General features: G+C 39.8%; 1 protein-coding gene across 4 annotated transcripts in view; it reads right to left on the bottom strand.

The window, feature by feature from the left end:
- The window catches only part of RARB (retinoic acid receptor beta), a 325,381-nt gene that overhangs the window by 185,740 nt on the left and 127,519 nt on the right, over positions 1-12,122 (bottom strand). For 3 of the 4 annotated variants that reach the window (XM_050329913.1, XM_050329904.1, XM_050329895.1), the window contains exon 4: positions 5,929-6,428. The exons of the other annotated variant lie outside the window; for it this stretch is intronic. In XM_050329913.1, the coding sequence (XP_050185870.1) occupies positions 5,929-6,106 (178 nt within the window). In that variant the 5' untranslated portion in view covers positions 6,107-6,428. The remainder of the gene's footprint in view (positions 1-5,928; positions 6,429-12,122) is intronic. 4 annotated transcript variants of the gene reach the window in all.

Raw genomic sequence — 12,122 nt, forward strand, 5'->3', positions numbered from 1 at the left:
TTCAATAAATATGGACAACACATGCACTGAATAGGTACATTGAAAGTCATCTGTTAATTGCAGATATGTGTAAATGACCACACAGCAAGCCTTCCCAGGGAGACAGGGCTGGGAAAAATGGGAGACAACTACAGGAATATTAGAAGGTATGAAGAAAACTCAACAACATAATCAAGCAAGGTTGATTCATATATTCATATATTTTTTTCCTAATTCAATATAACTACTATAATATTATTTTAGAGAATTCCAGAGTGCCAAAGAGTGATGAAGGGTGTTTTTTTTTTATTACTCCATTACAGACAGCACTTCCCCCAGTAACTATGCTGATGGAAGAAAATCCATCATGCACTAACCATACTCCAATCTCCAACAGAAACATTCCCCATTTTGTGAAGTAAAGTGAGATGTGGGAGTCCTTGACCTTCTAAGTAATTAAGGGAAACAGAGACATTCTTGTTTTTATTAGAGACACACTAAACTATTTGAAAATAATTTGAGTAGCTGGAGAATTAGTGTATTTGCCTGTTCATGAGTAGTGCAGATAGTTTAGAGTTCTCTTGGGGGCAACACATCGTAATGAATATCTGCTATTCATATTTAATGCAATCTGCCAAAGAGTGCTTTTGGGAGGACTTTCTGTGTCAATATAATGATTAACAACAGGACTGGAAAAGTAAATGAATTCCTGCAACGGGTGGGGCTGGCAAAAATATCTTGCAGTACTACACCAGTAACACTGGATTTAACTGTACTCTTTTAATACTACCAATGGAAAATCCACTTCCCACGGGGGGGAAAAAAAAAAAAGAGCAGCAAACAGTCTTTAAGTTGGAGTTCAAGTGGTAAATAACCTGCATTAATGGGAAAAAACCCCAATTCCAGCAGAAAACAATGCTCAAAACAACAAACTGCTGTCCTGAACAAGTCTGAAAAGCCTGAGATGCAATACTGACTACTAAATATAATAATTGGTATTTACATAGCCCTACCCAGAGGTAATGTTATAGTTAGTTCCTTGTCTACCTCTTTAGTTCCTCAGATGATCTTAGTTTTCCATACATTTTCTCATTCTTAGAAGATTTACATAAAACAGAATGTAAAGTCCTTTGTTCTCTTCAATACACTTTTAAAACACCCCAGACAGAAAACCATGGAAAAGCTTGGCTAAAATACAATGAGTGACCTTAGTACAAATTTTTTTCCATGACATCCCAACAGTCCTCTAAATAACACATTTAGATTATTTTTTTTCAAACAATCTGGATGAAGCAACCTTACCAAGTTTATATAAATGCCAGGACGTTCCTGCATCAGGATGGCTGCTTTTCTGTGTCGCCTTACTAAGCTACTCCTGTTCCCCTCTTGCAAAAAATGAAGGAAAAATATCAAGGTTCATGTCAGCAGCCTAAGGACCAAAATGTGGTAGAGGGGCTAGAGGTAGAATACCGGATTGCTCCCACCAAATGCCCATTCAAGCAGGATGCTGAATCCAAGCAGAAAAAGAACAATTGCCAAAAAAATTATTTTATTATTTAGTGGTTCCCACTGTGGTTATTGTCCAGATCCTTTTTTAATTTGATCTAGGATACACTCAGGGATTTCCTTTCATCCCAGTATTAGTTCAGATTAAGCATTTTGCTCCACAGTCTCCAGCTCTCATCAACTGATTTTGCTATGTAGTGGTCTTTACCCACATTAAACTAATTCTGTAAAAGTCATTCTGGTGAAGTAACATTAGAGAAACCAGTCTTGCAAAAATACTCTACCAACAAGCAGCAGGGCTACATCTTCCCCCTCCTGAGATTTGCCTGTGGAACTCCAACGTCGCTGTGTGCCTTGCAGTTCTTTCCTCACCAGTTTTCCACTCTGTGGATATACTACAATGATCTGTGTAGCTTTTACATATCTTCCTTCTCAAATTTCAGGTGGTGCTTCACTCAGTTATTTTTTCAAGGTTTTTGGTTTGGTTTGGTTTATGGGTTTTTTAGTTTGGTTTTGTTTTCTTGTAGTATGGGGAGTTTTTAAGACTAATTTTTAAAATTAATCTTTTTCTAGAAATTAAAATTTGCAATTGCATCTAAAACAGGTGTTTTAAAAATCAGGCAAACTCTTCTAAAGTTGGTATTCTCACATTGTCACAGTTCCTACTAGTCTCTGCCAACAGTCTTATGATGACAAGATGAGTTCTGGCCCTTCTTCCAGGGCCAGTGAAGAGCAGTGCCACTCAGATACCAGAATTGCCTGTGTGGCTGCTACTCTCCTGAACCCAAGATGCTTTTACTTTAATAAATTGTCACGTAACAATATTTGCCCATATTTATTTATTCCTCTCCCAAAATATTTCCCAAGTGTCCTGTAACCTCTCGGGCTCTGCAGGACTTTTATCCATTTCCCACAGTTGCCCCCATTCTGGCAAAGAGCTGAAACCTCTTGGTCTAGGACAGGCTGGCACATGATCCAAAAAGCACAGGAATGCTTTCAGTTCCACCTTCCCTTACCATTCCTAAATGAGCCAAGCAGTTACTTCCTGAAACAAGATCTGCTATGTAGAAGAAATTCCTCATTATTAATTCGATCAGGGAAGCCTGCATACCACCAGATCTCAGGAGTGGAGATGTCTGCTCTGTGCTCTACAGGGAAATACAGCGGTAGGTAAATCAATCGGATTTCACAAAAGTAACGATCCCCTTGACCGTGATCTCGTTCGGTGCTAATGCACAGTTCACGTATGCGTAAAAGTGACATTTTTTTCATCTTCTGACCTCCTTAGCACTGTGACCAGACCTCTAATTATTAAGTATTTTGCGCTATGTATCTCGGTATAAAAACAGAAGCCAAGTCACAGGTCACAGAGGCAACAGCACTATTAATATCAATGAAACTAAATCACTCTAACCTAAACGTTTATAGTAAGCCCCTTGTGCTCACACAATTCATGCATCTAATATATACTGTCATCTGTTTAATGGGACTGGAGATACCTACCCCAGCTGTAGATTAAGATAACTTAATGCAACTTGATATAAGCTTATCTGCCATCATTAAAAGTCTAAAACCAAGACAGAACAAAATAAGACAATAATATGAACGCTTAAATGGCGGTAACTTTGAATAAAAGCTGTTGAACTGCAATGTTTGAAAAAGTTTAAAGAGATCTTTATAGCATTCCTATTATGTAAAATCATTTCTATTGAATTTTACATGAATGGAAAGAATCTGGAAGATAAATAGTACAAAAGCTTCAAGCGTGTAAAGAGCAGTGGTTTGGCCAAACTTTAATTTCTTCAGGACTTTGCAGGAGAATTCTATATTCTTCCACCACTCAGTATAAGTTCTAACTTTAATAGAGGCCATAAGTCATACTGACCTCAGCTCTTGGGTGACATCATTGGGAAAAACAAAAAATCAAATAAACAAAATCCACAATGAGGAACAGAACCCTGAACTATAATCCAAAGCTCAACCTGCACGCTTCCAAGAACTTGTCTCTATAACTCCAGCGATATAAAACTCAAGCTCAAGAATCAGAAGTCTACAGGTTTCCAAACAAGACAGTCTTGACACCACAAGACTACTAGTCTTGCCAGTAGTACAAACCAGAAGAGTCATCCTGCAGTGGAGTTTGTCTGAAAAGAAATTCTCACTAAAGTCATCATCCATCCTATCTTGCTAAATTTTAGCTGGTATTTTCAAACACTATTGCCTTGAGCTGTGCACAACAAGTGACAGGCTTTCGTGCTCAGTCGCAGCGAGCCAGTGCTGAAAAGCACCCAAACAAAAATACTGCCCTGAAAATGCTGGGACCCAGGCACAAAGACACAGACCCCAGGTTTCAGAAATAGCCACTTATTTTGCATATTGACAGAAATTCATACTTGGCACTACTTTTCTGAGAGGTTGAACACTGACTGGCTTATTAATCATTAATAATGCATCTGCAACACAGTCTTAATTCCACAACAGTAACTCATGGAAAAGAAAAACTCTGCATTGTTGATCATATACATTTGGTATTTACCAATGTATGCCACAGAAAAAGTTCTCATTAACTAATAAAACTATTTCTTCAACAGGTTAGTGTTCTTGAAGTATTGGGGGATACATCTGATATCAACCAGAATAATTTCTGACAGAACTGGAAAATTGAAGTTCCTTGTGGACCTTCTGGGTGAAAGTGTTTTGGTTTTCACCTCCAATAAAGATAAACACCCTGCAATAAGACAGGGCAAATAAAAGCCTGGCCCAACTATACTTCTTCTCGTGTGTGACTACATGAAATATGTCCACACAAGAAGAAAACAATTTACTTTAAGACTGTCCAATCTTCCAACACATGTATGTAAGACATGAAGCCAGAATTAGCATCAGGCAGCACAAACCCTATAACTTACTCTTCAAAAGTTTTGTCTTCACTGTGATTTCCCATTCAAGTTTGGAGCTGAAACTTTGTGTGATTTCTGTTGAAAGATATATTAGGGACACTGCTATAAAAAGCCTCCTTTTCCTCTAGTAGAAAGTGCAGTTGTTCTGCAGATGTGCTGTTTAGTCAACGCCTCATATCCAAGAGTCACAGTAGTGTATTTAGACAAGCACCTTCAGCAACAAACTGATCTACAAACCTATATACATCTGGGTTTCCCGGGCGATAAATACATCAGGCATCCACTGCAAAGACCTCCAGAGATGTATCTTGTCTATGTGATGCTACTTAGAGAGTTTATACCTGGGACAGCTTTGTTTGGAGCCACTTAAAAATAAATAAAACTTAAGACCAAGCAGAAAGCTCATGTTTGTCATAAGGCAATGGAAAAACCTTGCCCAGCTAATACAATCAGCAGTGCTGCATGTAGAACTGTCCTGGTTTTGGCTGATATAGAGTTAATTTTCTTCCTAGTAGCTGGTAAAGTGCTGTGCTTTTTGGATTTAGTATAAGAATAATGTTCTAAAGCATAATGTTCTAACTAAAGCATCACTGTGTTAAGTAGTGTTTATTCTAAGTCAAAGGCTTTTCAGTTTTCCATGGTCTGCCACTGAGGAGGTGCACAGGGATAGCTGACCTGAACTGACCAAAGGGATATTCCGTACCATAGAATACCATCCCCAGTATATAAACTGTGGAGTATTGGCTGGGAGTTGCCAATTGTTGCTCAGTCTGGTTGGGCATCAGTCAGCACATAGAGAGCAACTATAATGTGCATTGCTTATCTCTCTTGCATTTTATTTATATCTCTCTTTGTATTGTCTCCTTTTTCACTACAATGATTCTTATTTTATATCTTATCTCACTTATTAACCTATTCTTGTCTCAAACCATGGGTTTTACCTTTTTTTCTCAGATACACTTCCTCATCCCGCTGTAGGAGCGAGACAATGTGAGCAAGTGATACTTGGTTGATGTTTGGAGAGAAACCATAACAGAAACTTCATCACAGATTCAAGGGCTCATTCTGCAGTCACCAGCAGCTCACAGCTACCAAGCTGTCCACTGGGCTGCTCTTCACAAGCTGCCCAGGAAGAAAGTAGTTACTTATGGAAGAAAACTAAAGCAGTATTAATTACCGTACACCTTAAGAGAATTCTGTACTGAGGAGTCATTGCTGTTCGTGAATACAGAAAGCCCAGTTTTTCTTTAAAAATTGCATTGGATTCTGGAGCTAATACAATAATGCAGGATATGCCAAAATCTATAGCAGGTTTTGTCACTCTTGGTTTCCACAGCTTCGCTATGTCATATAGTGTGTTTATTTTTATCAAAACAAGATTAAGTGAAAATGGCATTTCAAAACAAATGTATGCTCTTTGCCCAAGAAAAATACATCATATATAAACAACTGCAATTACTCTTAAAGTAATTTCAGGATGAACACAATCAGTCTTTGTTAGAGGAGAACTGGTCAATAAAAGCTATTAATGCCAAACACTTACTTGCAGGTGATGGGGTGCTGCATCCACTAGTTGGTTGATGACTCTGGAGTCCATGAAGAGAAGGTAGTGACAGTCCTCCAATGACTGGAGGAAAAAGTAATGGATATGGTGCTGCTGGATAGTGAGTCATATGTCCATTCACAGTTGGTACTGGACATGTACGGCTACTGGTTGTCATGATAACACCTCACAGTGGACAAATGTTATGCTGCATCACTCCAGGCCAGCAAATATATAACTCAAATTGTGAATGAACAGCACTGTCAAGTCTGAAGGTACTTCTTGAGCTGGATGGTGTGATGAAGAAAAGGTAATTCACTAGATCAGGTCCGTCCTATATTTCATTGCTGCTTTCTACTGTTCTCTTTTCTAGGACATTCTTGCTCTGCAGACTGTGGATAAAAAGTCTTTTTACTCTGGAATCAGGGTGCAATTCAGTTGCTTACGCAAATGTTTCTCTGCGAGTACAGTTGCTCTCTACAGATGCATGTTGACACAGTCTGAGGGAAGAAAACAATATATTGATTATAATATACTTATTTTTAATATACAGACATAGAAAAATCTTTTATCCCTTTTCTACTCTTGTTAAGTCATAACTTATTTATAAGTATCCCATGAGATCAGCTTGATGGTTACCTAGGGGTAAAACTCTCACCTTACTGAAACTAACAGAACACTCCTTAACTTGATCTCCCTGCCCGATGTGCTACATCAAAAGCTATTTCTGGTATGATGCAATCTTGTTTTGAAAACTGCCAGATTTAAAAACAAGGCATCAATAATTACCTGAAATACTGATACTGGGGGAGAAAAAAAAAAGTAGTTCCTGGAAAATTTTCCTCCGTATGAAAGCTTCAGTTTCCCCCTGGAAGCTACAGAACACACGGCACTGAGAAGGCTCTCTGCTCACTGGCTCAGGCAGGGCACTAAGGCACTGTGTCTGAGGGTGATTTTAGATTGGGCTGTTAAAGCACTAACTGGTTTACCAATTACTGTTTTCACAAAGAATAGTTAGTTTATCTTATTATCACTTAGTTGACACCTCACTGATTGTTCTCCCTTTTTTCCTTTTTTTTTTTTTTTTTTTTTTTCTGAGAGGAAGGGGGAACTGCTCATACAAACAAGCACCCACTATTTTATAAGCTGGGTGAGTGACTGACATTATGGCAATGCAGTGTTCCTGAGCTTTGCTAGGGAACTTGCTTGTTCTCATGACCACCGTCTTCAAAGTCATCCAGAGCTATACAGAGCATCCTCAGTGTTTCACCCAAATGACTGTCACCTTTCAAGGTGTCCTCCTTTTTTCAGTCTCTGTACCAAAAGCCTCAGGCTGAGAACAGGGCACTACTTATGATATTCTCAACTGTGAAATTTGAAACAGCAAATATCTGGTGGTCTTTGAATCAACCAGCTTGTGCAACACCAGTAAGTGCTACCAGTGTCTTTAGAGATAGTCTTCTGGGAAGGCTGCAACCACTCCATACTGCAAACACTGCTCATGCATTTACTCATGCAGAACTCCAAGCCAAAGCTGGGGAGTACTGCAGCCGACTCCTGAACATCACCCTGCACAAGGAGTTACTAATCTCCTCCAACATGTGCTGTTGAGGGAAGACAGTAGGAGCCACAGAGCAAGCTCAGCTATCCAAAAGCAAGGCAGTCCATGGCTGCCTAAAGGCTTTATTTCCTGAGACAACATACTACACTCTTGCATCTGCTACAGTCAGCAATCAGTAACCACATCCAGAGCTATATAGCACTTTTATCTGTAACTCTTTGAAATTATACCCTGAAACCAAAAGGCAAGAAGATTTTTGGGTGGGAAAATAAAGGGAGAGGTGAAATGATGTGTCAAGGTCACAAAGCAAAATTGATGCCAGAGGAGAAAAACGTTACAATGCAACATTGGTTGTCATTACTGCTACTCAGCATAGTAGTTGTCGGTAAGAATTCAAATGAGCAAGGAGAAAAAAGAAAAAAAAACAGTCCCGGATGCATATGTTTGCCTGTCAGAGAGCAGCGGAGTGTTTCTGCTCTGTGTGGAATACCAGCAAAGGTTACCAGCTGTGCATGTTTTCAGACAGCAGTTTCTGCTGCGTACAGCCTGCTTGGGGATAACAGAAATATAGCTTGCAAGTGTTTGATAACTGTGTAAATTATGCACAAAATACCTTTAATGCTAATGGAGGCAGATGTATCCAGAGGTGAGGCTGTAAGGGGGGGGTACAGTGAGCCAAGGCACAGCTGCTGACCATGCCAAGCTCGAGGACCACGTGCCTGGAGATCAGTGAAACCAGGAAGATCTTTTGAGGAAGCCTCAACAGTTAAAATATATTGACTCATTAAAAACACAAAATGAGACGAACCATCACTGGCTGGTACCCGTTTTACCTAGCTAAGGTTTTATGAAGCTTAAGAGACAAGGAAAGTCAAGTATCAAAGGAACACGCAAAGAACTAACGTTTTTTAAAGCAATACCACAAGAGCTGGCAAAAATTCTATACTTCTAAGTGTTTGCAAAAAAAGTAAGAGGGGAAGGATGCTGATGAATACCAGCCCTAAAAATGTGTGCATTAAATTAAACACAGAACAAGGTCAACTATTTTTAAGTGATGTAGGGCTTTGGAACTAAAATTCGTCTTATAAAACAATCTAATACCTTCAATTATATTTCTAGACAGAAAAATGCAGAGCTCATCATAACTTATAAATGTTCCCAGAACCACATCAGATATATTTGCATATTTAAGTGAAAAGTATTCAGAAAAAAAAGCAACTCCTTCAGGACAGAGGGGAAAAAGGCACTCAGGGAAACTCTTTGGTCACTTCATTACTGGAGGATCACGGTCTGTGATGGACCTGGTGACAACAAAATGCAGCAGTGTTATAGCTCCTCAGTGTGCAAATACATATATCTAACAGTAGCAAAACTAGGTCCTAATCCTGTAGTTCTGCATGCTACATTTATACACTGAAATTGCTACCTGAAAGTGAGTTTCTCTTGCCTTACTCAAAAATCACCCTTCTTTCACTACTCATGGCTGGAAATTTCCTGCAGATAGCTGTGCTGCAGATAAGCCTTCAGGACTTGTTCATCTCCAAAGTTCTTCAGAACTTTTCTCTCCAAATATAGGCAGAGAGAGAAGACAGTGTAAAAGGTGTGATACTCTAATAGTGTACCATTTGACTCCAGGTAGTGTCACTTGGGAGCATCAGGCTGTTACACACAGCTGTTCACACAGCTGAACATCTATACAATGGTCAAGGACGAAATTGCAGGCAGACCTGATACCTACTTGTAAGCAACTCCAGTTTCTTGTAAAGAAGCAAATGCCACTTGTCTTCTGTGATTACCAAGAGACTTCCCTTGAAGAGACTACAGACCCATCACCTATATCACTGCACAGCAGAGGGCATCACAAAGTAGAAACTGCTGCAGCACAGGAAACCCAATGATCAGTTGATCCCAATCACACCAGTTCCATGGCACAACTCCCAAGGCACACTTTACTCATGTATTAACAGACTGACACATTCATGTCCCTGAATTCACTGATGAAGACCCAGCACTGGACATCAGCCACAGATGTCTAGGCCGCATGTTATTCCAAGGTGAAAATATCCCTTTTGCTTAACTAAACCTGTACCACAGAGCAAAACACTGTGTGGGAATCAGCTTTGAGAAGGAGATTTTTTGTTGTTGTTGCTGTTGTCACTTGCTATGGTAAATACCCCCCTGCTGAAGGAGCATTTCCTCTCTGGACCATGACACTTGCCCAGAAGCAAGTCACATCCTTTCCATGCCATATGAACTTCGAACATATCCTCCTCTGGCCTACGCCTGGATTTTCTTGAGGAGCGAGCTAACAAGCTTACCCTAAATGGGACATGAAGAGCCAGCTACCACAGCCGAGGAGCAATTTAGAAGGAACAAGCCAAACTGACTGCAGAGTGACCTCGATGGTGGATGACCACCCATTCATGTAAGGCAACAGCATGGATTTCTGCCCCTTAGGCAGAAGGCAAAATCTTCAGAAAATGGTTGCCATCAAGGCACTTCAGAGGATCTATTCAGCATATGATGAAAATCCTCTTCCATTAGACTGTTCCTTAGTGACTGTTCATGAGTACAAGGCCCTTAGTACAAGCAGTATGGAAAAGGATCATACAGAAAAGTTCCTTTGAAGGTTCACCAAGAGATGATCACACTGTGCACTACTTTGCATTGAACAGCGGCCAATGACTCTTCTTTGACAGAACATATGCCTACTCCTTTTTGGTTTTTACAGGCTTTTTATTGACTTGACTTCAGTGATAAAGCAGATGGCCACAGGGGAAGTAGGCTACAGTAGCTCTAGTGCAGGGTAGAATATTTATCAACTGCAGTTAATGCAGCAGGTGTACCTGTCTCTTCCAAATTTCTTCTCAGTGTTTGTGCAACTGAGCAAAAGTTTAAAACTAAAAATTTTCACATATAAGCTCCAAATTTTACCAGATAATCAGTGACCCAATGTTTCTTATTGTCTCAATTTCCCATGCATTATGCATAGGCTTTACTCCAGAAAACAGCTTTGCTCTTCAGACATCTGTCAGTTCTCCTGGAGTGTACTAAATATATTGAGCCTCATTCATTATATTGCTATTTAGCTTACATTCGGTAACAATATTTGGTATTACTGTGACATAGCTCATCCTTCTGAATTTTTCACTTGGATAAGATTCATTTGAATTCCTAAAACCTCTTTGCTGTTACAGGTGACTTTGACGCACATCAACAGCTGGACAGGCAAGAAGCCAAGGCAGGAGGCTTGGCCAATAGTTCTATGTCAGTAGGAAGGTTACTCTCTGTCCTCCCTTCTGCCAAAACCACTCCAATTACACATTCCTCTTCCTCCCCTCTCACTATCCATAGCAGGGAATTAAGTTGTCAGCATTGCAAAAAAAAAAAAAAAAAGCAGAATTTTTGCCTTTCTTTCTTCTCTCACTTCTGAAAAGGTCAGTGGGGAGTTCTGCCCTACCTATGGCAATGTTTGAAATTCAGTAGTCATTTTAAGATATCCACGGCTTTGGCACCCAGAGAACTTCTAAGCTTAATCCACCATTCCTTCTGCCACAGCAAACTGCTGTTGCTCTTCCTCTACAATTGGGGGATGAAACCAGGAATGCAGGAGAGGCACACCGACATGAGGACATGCTCTGTACAGAGCTGGGTGCTGGGGAATTTGCTTCTCCGAGCCCAGCAGTCTGCAGTGTAGCTGTCCCCGAAGTTTCCGGGGTCATGGAGGAAGTCTCTTCTAAGTTCATTTCCCATTTTCCTGCCAACACAAAAAATCCCCCCCTCTTAAATCTTAGGCTAAAACAGGAACCTCTGGACTGGGAGGACAGCCTGGGCAGTAAGGCAGGAGAGGCAAGTTGCTCCTCTCAGAGCAACAAAAACAGTTGCAAAGAAATTTTGCATGCAAAACCTTTCAATAATATATTACATGTTTTTCCCAAGGGACAGAGTTGGTAGAGTCCTTATTTATTATGTGGCTTCAAGACATATTCTAATGTTGTTTTCAAAACAAGTCAAGTTTCGAGAACCCTTACTGTATTTAATGTATAGTTTGTATTGAAATCCCTGATTATGCATATGCTTTCTATTATGCTGGCTGATGGTGTTGCATTGAGCAGTACTGAATAATTCAGCAGATTTAGCACGACTCAAGTGTAAATCAGTCAGATGCAGTAACACGATAACCACACTGCCTTTAAACTCTTAAAAATAAATGGAAACTTTTATTTCATAAAGAGGCATACTCTGTTCCGCACCAGTTCTCACCGACTATGAGATGTTGCATTTTTGTTTTCTTGGCTATCCAATGAGATTTAATTAAACAATAAACTAGTTACCGTGGCAGAAGTAAAAAAAAAAAAAAAAAAAAAAGCCTTTAGAGTGTTATGTTTCCTTTATTAGCATAGTGATGTGAAACTAAACAGAAAAAGCAATCTAATAACAAACATTCCTTTGAGAAGGGCTCTGGGAGCAAAAGGACATCCACTTATTGTTCAGCCCATCCCATTGGTCCATATACGGCAATAAAGGTACAATAGAAGGAAACAGGAAACAGACTGGCACATCTGCATTATCTTATTAGAGGCTAATGGATATCTGAGAGGAACATGCATCTGATGCTGAATAGTCTGTACCA

The sequence above is a fragment of the Myiozetetes cayanensis genome, unplaced genomic scaffold (assembly GCF_022539395.1).
Source record: "Myiozetetes cayanensis isolate MyiCay16 unplaced genomic scaffold, myiCay2020 scf1, whole genome shotgun sequence".
Taxonomy (NCBI): Eukaryota; Metazoa; Chordata; class Aves; order Passeriformes; family Tyrannidae; genus Myiozetetes; species Myiozetetes cayanensis.